The sequence below is a fragment of the Cherax quadricarinatus genome, chromosome 32 (genome assembly GCF_038502225.1).
Source record: "Cherax quadricarinatus isolate ZL_2023a chromosome 32, ASM3850222v1, whole genome shotgun sequence".
Taxonomy (NCBI): domain Eukaryota; kingdom Metazoa; phylum Arthropoda; class Malacostraca; order Decapoda; family Parastacidae; genus Cherax; species Cherax quadricarinatus.
The window spans coordinates 27,153,079-27,167,702 of NC_091323.1; the positions used below are offsets into that span (position 1 = coordinate 27,153,079).

The window sequence follows — 14,624 nt, forward strand, 5'->3', positions numbered from 1 at the left end:
AGCATTATTTTCATAGATTTAGTTAGAGTGAGGTTTTCTGAGTATGATACACATTAATCTCCAGTCAAATTGGTGAGTGATATTAAGATATATTTTCCTTCTGTTATGTAATTGTGTGTATATATAACCTTTATTATTAATATACAGTCCACAAATTTATATATTTACCAGTATTCCTGGTGTATGTATATTTCATTTAATTAATAGGTCCAGAGCAACTTGTGGATATGAGTGGTAGGTATCGAAGGGGGACATTTTTTGCGACCTAAGTGTCCCAAATTCCTACTTGTCTAACTGATAAATAATAGTTATCATTGTTCATTTACTGTTATGTTTATAATTATACAGCCAAGTAAATGCAATTTTCCACAAATATATTTATCCAGAATGGCTGGTATTGTGTCAGTGTTTATAAAATACTTACTCATTTCATAAATTAGATTCACTATTAATAATCCACTGTACAACTATGATATAATTCTTAGTGTTAGTCAGTAAGCCAATAATGTTAAGTCTGCCCATAATGCCTAAGCATAATAAAGGCTCTCTTTGCATTGCAACCCACTATTGTAAATACATAATCTCAATGTACTAGTTGCAAAGACAAATAAAATAAATAAATAATTTGAGTTTTCTTAGAATATGATTTTTTTTTCACATTTCAACACAATGGCACAGGGTGTGCTAACAGTTACTGGGTATAAAAAGTTTATTTAGGCACAGGTGTATATAAGTACAATTATCATACAGTGTAAATTACCTAGGATAACCCCAAAAAGTCAAAGTGACTTATTTCCATTGGGGTCCCTCCCAGTGGTACCTGTAACTCAGCCGGGGCCGGGCAGTAGTGACATCAAGGAGACGTGCTGATTTTGTTGGATATATCATAGACATGTGGCTCCTCCTGCATATAACGATAACTTAGTTATTTTAATGTTGGCGGGTGTATGGTGGCAGGAGTGGCCAACAGATGGCCTCAGCAGCTGTCAGTGACGTCATCACCGAGGGTTGTGTGGTCGCTAGTGTTTTGGGAGGCTAACATATCCTCCAATATTACCTTAAATGGAGACTCTTTGACGATAAATTTGACCCCGCAGGTAACCAGTGGCCACAGCTTAGTCGTCCTAAACGGGTGAATAATATACACGACAATTAGTTTCGTGAAGTAGTGAAATAAGTAGCTTTTTCCTTTTCAGTATATTTGCGGAGATGAATCACGGGGAGGGCGAGACTAGAAGCAAAATTAGAGTGTGAAATAGGATTTTCTTGGTTTAGAGTATGCTAGGCGCGTTAATGAGGTGGTATGGAGGGAGAGTGATGGAGAGAGGCTGGATAAGGGAAGGTGCCACAAATGGCTCTGTCATGAGGCGGCGTCAAACACGGGATCAGCCCAGCCCATCTGACTCCACACATACTATAAAGTTATATTTAACACACGAGATCACGGTTTTTTTTTTCACAGGGTATATACGTGGAAACTACGTATTTCAGTGTATATACACCAAGAGTGTATTTGATATATTTTAGGAATTAAATTATTTTTAATGTTAATGTGGAGTTGAACTGTAGCCTAATGACCCTCTTGAAGTTGATAGGTCTTCGACCTAGCAAAACTAACAGGGTTTCACAACTTTTCACGTTGTTTGACTGGAAATAGTGTATAAGGAAGTGTGAATCTTAAGTTTGCCTCTTAACATTTGTTGGTCAAATTTTAAGAGGCAGGACCGAGAGCTGTAGCTCACCCCCATTCCCCAGAAAGTATAATAATTACACAGATTTGGTTATTAAGCTTATTCATTATTTATAATAGTGAACACTCTTGTTTCAGACATTCCCTGAAGGAGTACTGGGGCACCACACTCGTTTGTCACATGCCACATGCTAAAAACTGTCTGCCAGCTGTGCAGGAATCATCTGTTTTGAAGTAAAGGAAAGGCTGTGTTCACACATCAGTCAAATGGTGTAAGCTGCTAAGCGGATGGGCATGGGACACCGGCATTTAGTAATGCTGGTGGCGTTAACGACAAGACGATGACGTGTGATAGCAAACTTTGAGTGGGGGAAGTAAACACAAGCTGAGAGAGGAGTCAGAAGTTGGAAAAAAAAAAAAAAGGTGTAGGGGTAAAGTGGCAAGGGGGTAGGAGAAAGTATTTGTTTTGAATGACTGCTTAACCGCCAAATTGAGTACATTCGGGCATCGTCTCCCTCCCCACAACATGTCTGATGATGAAGACAAGCCACCAGCTCCACCTGTCAGACTAACTTCCACTAGGTATGTGATTAGTTTTAATATCCATTTTCTCTTGTTTGGTTAATATGTATCTCTTAATGTTTGAACCTTGGTTGAATTATAAATATTTTCTTTATAACTGTTTACATGGAGAATATGTGCAAAACTTGTGAATTCATTTTGTGGTCTACTTGAGTGTTGAAGTGTTTCCTTTAAGCAGTTTACCTGGAGTTTACCTGGAGAGAGTTTCGGGGGTCAACGCCCCCGCGGCCCGGTCTGTGACCAGGCCTCCTGGTGGATCAGCGCCTGATCAACCAGGCTGTTGCTGCTGGCTGCACGCAAACCAACGTACGAGCCACAGCCCGGCTGATCAGGAACTGCCTTTAGGTGCTTGTCCAGTGCCAGCTTGAAGACTGCCAGGGGTCTGTTGGTAATCCCCCTTATGTGTGCTGGGAGGCAGTTGAACAGTCTCGGTCCCCTGACACTTATTGTATGGTCTCTTAACGTGCTAGTGACACCCCTGCTTTTCATTGGGGGGATGGTGCATCGTCTGCCAAGTCTTTTGCTTTCGTAGTGAGTGATTTTCGTGTGCAAGTTCGGTACTAGTCCCTCTAGGATTTTCCAGGTGTATATAATCATGTATCTCTCCCTCCTGCGTTCCAGGGAATACAGGTTTAGAAACCTCAAGCGCTCCCAGTAATTGAGGTGTTTTATCTCCGTTATGCGCGCCGTGAAAGTTCTCTGTACATTTTCTAGGTCGGCAATTTCACCTGCCTTGAAAGGTGCTGTTAGAGTGCAGCAATATTCCAGCCTAGATAGAACAAGTGACCTGAAGAGTGTCATCATGGGCTTGGCCTCCCTAGTTTTGAAGGTTCTCATTATCCATCCTGTCATTTTTCTAGCAGATGCGATTGATACAATGTTATGGTCCTTGAAGGTGAGATCCTCCGACATAATCACTCCCAGGTCTTTGACGTTGGTGTTTCGCTCTATTTTGTGGCCAGAATTTGTTTTGTACTCTGATGAAGATTTAATTTCCTCATGTTTACCATATCTGAGTAATTGAAATTTCTCATCGTTGAACTTCATATTGTTTTCTGCAGCCCACTGAAAGATTTGGTTGATGTCCGCCTGGAGCCTTGCAGTGTCTGCAATGGAAGACACTGTCATGCAGATTCGGGTGTCATCTGCAAAGGAAGACACGGTGCTGTGGCTGACATCCTTGTCTATGTCGGATATGAGGATGAGGAACAAGATGGGAGCTAGTACTGTGCCTTGTGGAACAGAGCTTTTCACCGTAGCTGCCTCGGACTTTACTCTGTTGACGACTACTCTCTGTGTTCTGTTAGTGAGGAAATTATAGATCCATCGACCAACTTTTCCTGTTATTCCTTTAGCGCGCATTTTGTGCGCTATTACGCCATGGTCACACTTGTCGAAGGCTTTTGCAAAGTCTGTATATATTACATCTGCATTCTTTTTGTCTTCTAGTGCATTTAGGACCTTGTCGTAGTGATCCAGTAGTTGAGACAGACAGGAGCGACCTGTTCTAAACCCATGTTGCCCTGGGTTGTGTAACTGATGGGTTTCTAGATGGGTGGTGATCTTGCTTCTTAGGACCCTTTCAAAGATTTTTATGATATGGGATGTTAGTGCAATTGGTCTGTAGTTCTTTGCTGTTGCTTTACTGCCCCCTTTGTGGAGTGGGGCTATGTCTGTTGTTTTTAGTAACTGAGGGACGACCCCCGTGTCCATGCTCCCTCTCCATAGGATGGAAAAGGCTCGTGATAGGGGCTTCTTGCAGTTCTTGATGAACACAGAGTTCCATGAGTCTGGCCCTGGGGCAGAGTGCATGGGCATGTCATTTATCGCCTGTTCGAAGTCATTTGGCGTCAGGATAACATCGGATAGGCTTGTGTTAATCAAATTTTGTGGCTCTCTCATAAAAAATTCATTTTGATCTTCGACTCTCAGTCTGGTTAGCGGCTTGCTAAAAACTGAGTCATATTGGGACTTGAGTAGCTCACTCATTTCCTTGCTGTCATCTGTGTAGGACCCATCTTGTTTAAGTAGGGGCCCAATACTGGACGTTGTTCTCGATTTTGATTTGGCATAGGAGAAGAAATACTTTGGGTTTCTTTCGATTTCATTTATGGCTTTTAGTTCTTCCCGCGATTCCTGACTCCTAAAGGATTCTTTTAGCTTAAGTTCGATGCTTGCTATTTCTCTGACCAGTGTCTCCCTGCGCATTTCTGATATATTGACCTCTTTTAGCCGCTCTGTTATTCTTTTCCGTCGCCTGTAAAGGGAGCGCCTGTCTCTTTCTATTTTACATCTACTCCTCCTTTTTCTTAGAGGAATAAGCCTTGTGCATACATCGAGTGCCACCGAGTTAATCTGTTCTAGGCATAAGTTTGGGTCTGTGTTGCTTAGTATATCTTCCCAGCTTATATCGGTTAGGACTTGGTTTACTTGGTCCCACTTTATGTTTTTGTTATTGAAGTTGAATTTGGTGAATGCTCCCTCGTGACTAGTCTCATTTTGTCGGTCTGGGGCTCCACGCATACATGTCTGAACCTCAATTATGTTGTGATCTGAGTATATTGTTTTTGATATGGTGACATTTCTTATCAGATCATCATTGTTAGTGAAGATGAGGTCTAGTGTATTCTCCAGTCTAGTAGGCTCTATTATTTGCTGGTTTAAATTGAATTTTGTGCAGAGATTTAAAAGCTCGTGTGAGTGTGAGTTTTCATCAGAGCTGCCTCCTGGTGTTATTACTGCAACAATATTATTTGCTATATTCCTCCATTTTAGGTGCCTTAAGTTGAAATCCCCCAGGAGCAAGATGTTGGGTGCAGGAGCTGGAAGATTTTCCAGACAGTGGTCAATTTTTAACAGCTGTTCCTGGAATTGCTGGGATGTTGCATCCGGAGGCTTGTAGACTACCACAATGACTAGGTTTTGGTTCTCGACCTTTACTGCTAAAACTTCCACTACGTCATTTGAGGCATTAAGCAGTTCTGTGCAAACAAGTGACTCTGCAATGTACAGGCCAACCCCCCCCTTTTGCCTGTTCACTCTGTCACATCTGTATAGGTTGTAACCTGGGATCCATATTTCGTTGTCCAAGTGATCCTTTATGTGGGTCTCAGTGAAAGCCGCGAACATTGCCTTTGCCTCTGCAAGCAGTCCACGGATGAAAGGTATTTTGTTGTTTATTGCTGGCTTTAGACCCTGTATATTTGCAAAGAAGAATGTTATCGGACTGGTGGTATTGTTGGTACTGGGGGGGGATTTTTTTTCCGGCATTAGTATCTGTATCTGTTGGTTTGGAGTGGAGGCCATCGACTGTGGTTCCACTCCAGGAATGACTGGATTTGGTGTACGATTTCTGCCATTTCCTGCCAGTTTTTTTTCCTTCCTGGCACTAAAAAACCTCTCCCTCTTGAGTGGCTGTGGCTACCCAGGTTTTCCCATGGCCTGGATGTTTTGTATCTTTTTGTCCCCTTTAGATGGTATGCCTGGCAATTTAAGTTATAGCACAGTCTTTCCTGTACTGAAGAGGTACACATTTCAGGGTGAAAAAGCTTACAGGAAGGGAGTTTGCATTTTCCTGTTGTCATATGGGCATGACATTTTCTAGGGTGGTCATAGTTGCATGTCCCATCTGTTTTTCCAGATTTCCCATGCCAGCAGATACCAAGTGCATAGTATGTGCACAGGCTTGGTTTCCGTTTGCCTTGGGTTTCTGTGACTGTATTCCCTGTTGGTGCATGTTTCCCTGTCTTATTCCTATCCTCCTTAGCACCAACAATGGAGCTCCCACCAGTTGTTTTTGGTAATTTATCCTCACTATTGCTATTGGAGTCCTCTTGTTTGCTATTTCCTGCGGTATTTCTGGTTTGCAATATTGGTTTTATCTTATCTTTGACTACACTTGTTTCCCTACTATGGCTCCTGTCCTCTATGAGGTCATTTATATGTATTCCTTCCTGCGTATAATTCCCGACTACCTGGACAAAATCTCCAGCTTCACCATTACTGTCTACCAGGACAGTATCTCCAGCTTCACCATTTCTGTCTCCCAGGACAGCACCTCCAGCTTCACCATTACTGTCTCCCAGGACAGTATCTCCAGCTTCACCATTACTGTCTCCCAGGACAGCACCTCCAGCTTCACCATTACTGTCTCCCAGGACAGCACTATCAGCCCCACATTTACTGACTACCAGGACATCACCTCCAGCCTTACAGTTTGTGACTACATGGCCAGTATCAAGGGCAGTACCATTCAGCCCGGACTTTTTATGTTCCCATCTGTTGTAGAAAGCTTCCAGGTTTTCTATGAAAGCAGCTTTGATGTTATCCTCTTTTAATACCCTTGTGATTTTAGTCCACAGATTTTCCTCATTTGGGCATACCCAAAAACACTTCTCTGTTTTAATACTGCTTGTAGCTAGTTCTGGGATATCTGCACAAGGAGCGTGACACCAATTTCCACAAAAATGACAATTTATCCATGTGGTAGCCCGTTTGTTTGACTGACCACAGACTACACACAGCTTCATAATGATTTGAATGGTTGATTTACTGCAAGTCTACTAGCAACCTCTTGAATATTATATTAATAACCTTAAATGAAGCTCTAGCTATTTGTATTTCTGTTTCTAACTCTTTTTGTATATTGGACAGCTTACCGTCACGTTCCTGATTTTTAATGTTTGTGTTTATAAGGGCGCCTACAAACCCATCCGTTTACAGTCTGCTTTATTGTCCAACGAAACTGTTTGAAACCAGTCCCGGGTTCGGACCAGTCAAGGTTCGGACCAGTCAAGGGTTCGGACCAGTCGATCTGCTCTGATCAGTGGGTCACTTATTTAAAACATACTGGTCGGTGATTTGAGCTAACACATGAAGGATCTACTGGAAATTATCTACCCGAGTAATATGTGATTTGACTGATACAAAAGTATAACTTGCGTGTTGAAGAGCCGGTGATATCTGGCAGCTCCTACAATGACGTACAGTCGACCTCTTTGTTTATCAATCGCTGTATCTGGCTTTTCTATTTTTGTTTTTCCGTCTCCACCACAATAAATGCTATATTATCACTATAGTTGACTGGTGCAAATTTTGGAGGAAGGACGCTTTTTCTGTAGTAATAATTGCTTCTCGTTGTGTATATTGCGACCGCTGGTAACTACAGGTTATATGAAATTCACAGTAACGTCTCGTATTTCAAGAAAATGAAACTAATGAAAGTCACTCCACTCCACTAAGTACCATTATAATACTGGTTAGTTGCTACTACAACACTGTATTCTGCTATTCACTGGTATCACTAGATTATATGCGAGTACACTAGCAGGCCAGGAAGATTATTAAAAACAGCTGACCTGTGGTAAGTTTCTGGCGACTTCTGGCACCTGCCTCTATAGGCTTATCACTTCATTTACAAATTCACCTGTTTTCAAATGACACTTTAGCCTTTATCATCAATATACTAGGGAGCCACTGTAGTATACACTATACACTATGTATACTCAATGCTTTCAGGGAGACTTTCTTTCCTCTGACACAACGTTCAATTATTATTATTTTTTTCACACGGGAAACAGGCCTATGATTCCCCTCTGGCAGTAAACTCTGCTAGGTAATGCACACTAATTCTCCTTTTTTGACTCAGTATATAATGTTTTCGTCACTTTTGTTTGGTGATGGCTGGAAGCTTGTTCATTTTGGGCATATCAGTTGAAATTCAAGTTTAGCCAAAATGCCCCCATAATTCATTTTTTGGGGTAAAAATCAAAGGATCATTTAATTTGGCTTTCATCCATAAATTGCTCTATCAGGAAAAACCTCTTGAGATTTGTTTGGAAATATATGTTTGCCAAACCACTGCACAAAGGCAGTTCTCTAAACAAGGAAAAAATGCATGATAACCTCCCACAAAAGTGAATATGCAGTGTCCAGCCAGCTACAGGCCATGTACTTAAGTATCAGTTATTTATACATTACCAATCACGTCGGATTAGATATTTATTTATTTATTTTATAATTTGAACATACATACAGAGGAATGTGCAGAGTAGCCCATTCACTTATGTGCAGTTTGGATGATTACAATACTTTTTTATAGATGTATATTATTGGTACAAGAGGATGGGGGCATTGTAGAGATGAATACTTTCACTATTTTAAAAAGATTTCTTAAAAATACTGTACCAGCCAAATCCTGTGTTCTGTACTGTATGCAACTTAATTCAGTGCAAAGATGCTTAGTTGGATTGAACCTTTTCTAGATGAAAGCATCAAAAGGTGATTTACCAGAGCTGCATCAAAGTGGTCATCAGAACTCAGTAGAATATAAAAGTGAAGCATCCTCTTGTTCATAATGGTAATATTTCTTGATCGATTGTGTAGTATGATTCAAATGCTTCTAGACAATTTGTAGAAAACACTAAAATGCTTTGCCATATATATATATATATATATATATATATATATATATATATATATATATATATATATATATATATATATATACACGTATATATATAATATATATCCTAGGTAGTAGGTTGGTAGACAGCAACCGCCCAGGGAGGTACTACCGTCCTGCCAAGTGAGTGTAAAACGAAAGCCTGTAATTGTTTTACATGATGGTAGGATTGCTGGTGTCCTTTTTTCTGTCTCATGAACATGCAAGATTTCAGGTACGTCTTGCTACTTCTACTTACACTTAGGTCACACTACACATACATGTACAAGCACATATATACACACCCCTCTGGGTTTTCTTCTATTTTCTTTCTAGTTCTTATTCTTGTTTATTTCCTCTTATCTCCATGGGGAAGTGGAACAGAATTCTTCCTCCGTAAGCCATGCGTGTTGTAAGAGGCGACTAAAATGCCGGGAGCAAGGGGCTAGTAACCTCTTCTCCTGTATATATTACTAAATGTAAAAGGAGAAACTTTCGTTTTTCCTTTTGGGCCACCCCGCCTTGGTGGGATACAGCCGGTGTGTTGAAAGAAAGAAAGAAAAGATATATATATACACGTATATATATAATATATATCCTAGGTAGTAGGTTGGTAGACAGCAATTGCCCAGGGAGGTACTACCATCTTGCCAAGTGAGTGTAAAACAAAAGCCGGTAATTGTTTTACATGATGGTAGGATTGCTGGTGTCCATTTTTCTGTCTCGTAAACATGCAAGGTTTCAGGTACGTCTTGCTACTTCTACTTACACTTAGGTCACACTGCACATACATGTACAAGCGTATATATATATACACCCCGCTGGGTTTTCTTCTATTTTCTTACTAGTTCTTGTTCTTGTTTATTTCCTCTTACCTCCATGGAGAAGTGGAACAGAATTCTTCCTCCGTAAGCCATGCGTGTTGTAAGAGGCGGCTAAAATGCCAGGAGCAAGGGGCTAGTAACCCCTTCTCCTGTATATATTACTAAATTTAAAAGGAGAAACTTTAGTTTTTTCTTTTGGGCCACCCCGCCTCGGTGGGATATGGCTGGTACGTTGAAAGAATAAATATTATATATATATATATATATATATATATATATATATATATATAAATATATATATATATATATATATATATATATATATATATATATACATATATATATATATATATATACATATATATATATATACACCTACCATCCGACTTACGACCGAGTTCGGTTCCGAGAAACCGGCTGTAAGTCGAAATGATCGTAAGTCGAACTTTACTACTGAATATCAACAAAACATTTTTGTAATGACTATTTTATTGTTTTATTTTGGTATTTCATGTTTTACTTTACTTTCTATGTTGTTAGTACTGTATTTTATACTGTAAGGTTTAGGATAAACACTGTGTACAACACAAATAGTTGTTTATTTCCCAGAAATTTGGCATAAAAAACACGGTCGTAAGTCGAGTTGTCGTAAGTCAAGCAGGTTTTAAGTCGGATGGTAGATGTATGTATGTATGTATATATAAATATATATATATATATATATATTATATATATATAATAATATATATAATATATATATATATATATATATATATATATATATATATATATATATATATATATATATATATATATATATATATTAATTACACACACGCGGACAACATCTCCCCGTGGGTCCTTACAGAATGAGCAGAGACGCTGTGTGTGTCACTAGCCACAGTTTTGAATTCAATACATCCCTTGAAACTGGGCAACTACCTGAGGTATGGAAGACGGCAAATGTAATCCCCATTTTTAAGAAAGGAGACAGAAACGAGGCACTAAACTACAGACCAGTGTCTCTGACATGTATAGTATGCAAAGTCATGGAGAAGATTATCAGGAGGAGAGTGGTGGAGCACCTGGAACGGAACACGATTATAAACAACGACCAGCACGGACTCATGGAAGGCAGATCCTGTGTCACAAACCTTCTGGAGTTTTATGACAAGGTAACAGAAGTAAGACATGAGAGAGGGGTGGGTTGATTGCATTTTCCTGGACTGTAGGAAGGCCTTCGACACAGTTCCTCACAAGAGATTAGTGCAGAAGCTGGAGGAACAGGCGCGTATAACGGGAAGGGCACTGCAATGGCTCAGAGAATACCTGACAGGGAGGCAACAACGAGTCATGGTACGTGATGAGGTGGGCACCTGTGACGAGCGGGGTCCCACAGGGGTCAGTCCTGGACCAGTGCTATTTTTGATACATGTGAATGACATGATGGAAGGGATAGACTCTGAATGTCCCTGTTCGCAGATGATGTGAAGCTAATGAGAAAGATTAAATTGGATGAGGATCAGGCAGGACTACAAAGAGACCTGGACAGGCTGGACATGTGGTCCAGCAACTGGCTTCTTGAATTCAACTCTGCCAAATGCAAGGTCATGAAGATTGGGGAAGGGCAAAGAAGACTGCAGACAGAGTATAGGCTAGGTGGACAAAGGCTGCAAACCTCACTCAAGGAGAAAGATCTTGGGGTGACCATAACACCGAGCATGTCTCCAGAGGCACACATCAACCAGATAACTGCTGCAGCATATGGGTGCCTGGCAAACCTGAGAATAACATTCCGATACCTTAGTAAGGAATCGTTCAAGACATTGTACACTGTGTATGTCAGGCCCATACTGGAGTATGCAGCACCAGTTTGGAACCCACACCTGGTCAAGCACACCAAGAAATTAGAGAAAGTACAAAAGTTTGCAACAGGGCTAGTTCTGGAGCTCAGGGGAATGTCCTACGAAGAAAGGTTGAGGGAAATCGGACTGATGACACTGCAGGACAGGAGGGTCAGGGGAGACATGATAACATACAAAATAATGAGTGGAATAGACAAGGTGGACAGAGAGAGGATGTTCCAGAGAGGGGACGCAAAAACAAGGGGTCACAATTGGAAGCTGAAGACTCAGACGAGTAACAGGGATGTTAAGAAGTACTTCTTCAGTCATAGAGTCGTCAGGAAGTGGAATAGCCTAGCAATGAATTTACGAATTTATTAACTTTTTTCACTAAGGTATTTGAGGAGGTAGATCATGGTAATGAATATGATATTGTGTATATGGACTTCAGTAAGGCTTTTGACAGGGTCCCACATCAGAGACTATTAAGGAAAATTAAGGCACGTGGAATAGGAGAAATTTTTTCCTGGATAGAGGCATGGTTGACAAATAGGCAGCAGAGTGTTTGCATAAATGGGGAGAAATCAGAGTGGGGAAGCGTCACGAGCGGTGTTCCACGGGGGTCAGTGTTGGGCTCCCTGCTGTCCATAATCTACATAAACGACATAGATGAGGGCATAAAGAGCGACATTAGCAAGTTTGCCGATGACACCAAAATAGGCCGTCGAATTCATTCTGACGAGGACATTAGAGCACTCCAGGAAGATTCGAGTAGACTGATGCAGTGGTTGGAGAGGTGGCAGATGCAGTTTAATATAGACAAATGCAAAGTTCTAAATGTTGGACAGGACAATAACCATGCCACATATAAACTAAATAATGTAGATCTTAATATTACGGATTGCGAAAAAGATTTAGGAGTTCTGGTTACAAGTAATCTGAAACCAAGACAACAGTGCATAAGTGTTCGCAATAAAGCTAATAGAATCCTTGGCTTCATATCAAGAAGCATAAATAATAGGAGTCCTCAGGTTGTTCTTCAACTCAGTACATCCTTGGTTAGGCCTCATTTAGATTATGCTGCACAGTTTTGGTCACCGTATTACAGAATGGATATAAATGCTCTGGAAAATGTACAAAGGAGGATGACAAAGTTGATCCCATGTATCAGAAACCTTTCCTATGAGGATAGACTAAGGGCCCTGAATCTGCACTCTCTAGAAAGACGTAGAATTAGGGGGGATATGATTGAGGTGTATAAATGGAAGACAGGAATAAATAAAGGGGATGTAAATAGTGTGCTGAAAATATCTAGCCTAGACAGGACTCGCAGCAATGGTTTTAAGTTAGAAAAATTCAGATTCAGGAAGGATATAGGAAAGTACTGGTTTGGTAATAGAGTTGTGGATGAGTGGAACAAACTCCCAAATACAGTTATAGAGGCCAGAATGTTGTGTAGCTTTAAAAATAGGTTGGATAAATACATGAGTGGGTGTGGGTGGGTGTGAGTTGGACCTGATTAGCTTGTGCTACCAGGTCGGTTGCCGTGTTCCTCCCTTAAGTCAAGGTGACCTGACCTGACTAGGTTGGGTGCATTGGCTTAAGCCGGTAGGAGACTTGGACCTGGCTCGCATGGGCCGGTAGGCCTGCTGCAGTGTTCCTTCGTTCTTATGTTCTTAAGTGATGTAGTGGAGGCAGGAACCATACATAGCTTTAAGACGAGGTATGACAAAGCTCAGGAAGCAGAGAGAGGACCTACTAGCGATCAGTGAAGAAGCGGGTCCAGGAGCTGAGTCTCAACCCCTGCAACCACAATTAGGTGAATTAGGCGAGTACACACTCACAGTGGACCCTCGGTTATCGGCCGTAATCCGTTCCAGAAGGCCGGCCTAAAACCGAATGGGCTGATGACCGAAACAATTATTCCCGTAAGAATTAATGTATATACAATTAATCCATTCCAGACATCCAAAAATATTCACGAAAAATAAATTTTTTTGAGATTAATTATAGTTTTACATACACAAAACAATGAGAACTAAATAAAATAAATACATGAACAGTTAAATCAGTAGTACATATCTTTATTGAAGATTGTTGTTGGCTTATGGAAGATAGGGAGGAGATAGTATTGTTTGGAAGGGGAATCCCCCTACATAAGGACTTCAGGTATCAAAGTCCTATCTGGGGTTACTTCCCTTCTTTGTCTTTAAATGCCACTAGGGCAAGCTTGAGAGTCACTGGACCCCTGTCGCACAAAATATCTGTCCAGAGAGCCCTGTTTCTGGCGTCTCTCAAGATTTTCCTGAAGTGGGACAAGGTTCTGTCACTGAACCTGTTCCAGATGTAACTTGTTTCAGCTTGGTCAGGGTGATATTTCTCAGCAAAAGCTTGCACCCTAGTTCACATTGTACACATCTCCTTAATCTCTGAGGGCACCTCCTTCACTCCCTCTTCCTCCTCCTCTGAAGCAAGTTCCTGAGCTGTGGTCTGTCACTGTTCCAGATGAAGCTCTTGCAGCTCTTCAGTGGTTAGCTGTTCCCTGTGGTCCTCCACCAACTCTTCCACATCCACACCACTAACCTCCAACCTCATAGACATACCCAAAGATACAATGGATTCCACAACAGGCGTAGGGCCCTCAGGGTCGGCCCCAAACCCTTCAGAATTTCTCTCTTGGACACATTTTGGCTACAGTTTTCTCCAAGCAGAGTTCAAAGTCCTGGAAGTCACTCCCTTCCAAGTCTTGCCTATAAGGCTTATGCAGTGGAGGATATTGAAGTGATTCCTCCAGAACTCTCTTAGGGTCAGATCTGTGTCTGAGGTCACTTCAAAGCACCTTTGAAACACTGCTTTGGTGTACAGTTTTTTGAAGTTAGACATGACCTGCTGGTCCATGAGCTGGACGAGAGGTGTTAGGAGGCAAGAACTTCACTCTGATGAAATGGAATTCCACAGACAATAGGTCTATCAAGATTGGAGGATGAACTGGAGCATTGTCCAGTACCAGGAAGCACTTGAGTGGCAATTTATGTTCCAGGAGGTATTTTTTCACACTCGGGGCCAAACACATCATTCACCCACTCTTTGAAAATTTGCCTTGTGACCCATGCATTATTGTTAGCCTTCCACATTACACACAGTTTACTCTTGAAAACGTTTCTTGAACACACTGGGATTTTCAGAGTGATACACCAGTAAAGGCTTCATTTTGAAATCCCCAGTAGCGTTAGCACAGAACA

General features: G+C 41.1%; 1 protein-coding gene across 6 annotated transcripts in view; it reads left to right on the top strand.

Moving 5' to 3' along the window:
- The first annotated feature begins 924 nt into the window (after positions 1-924).
- Positions 925-14,624, top strand: part of Pak (serine/threonine-protein kinase PAK 3-like protein) — a 100,274-nt gene continuing 86,574 nt past the window's right edge. For 2 of the 6 annotated variants that reach the window (XM_070090559.1, XM_070090560.1), the window contains exons 1-2: positions 941-1,097; positions 1,829-2,272. Coding sequence is in view for 2 of the 6 variants with exons in the window: in XM_070090560.1 (XP_069946661.1) it covers positions 2,217-2,272 (56 nt within the window). In the remaining 4 variants the exon portion in view is untranslated. Of the gene's footprint in view, positions 1,133-1,828; positions 2,273-14,624 lie in introns of all 6 variants that reach the window. The other 4 variants (XM_070090558.1, XM_070090557.1, XM_070090562.1 and 1 more) reach the window with 4 other exon arrangements.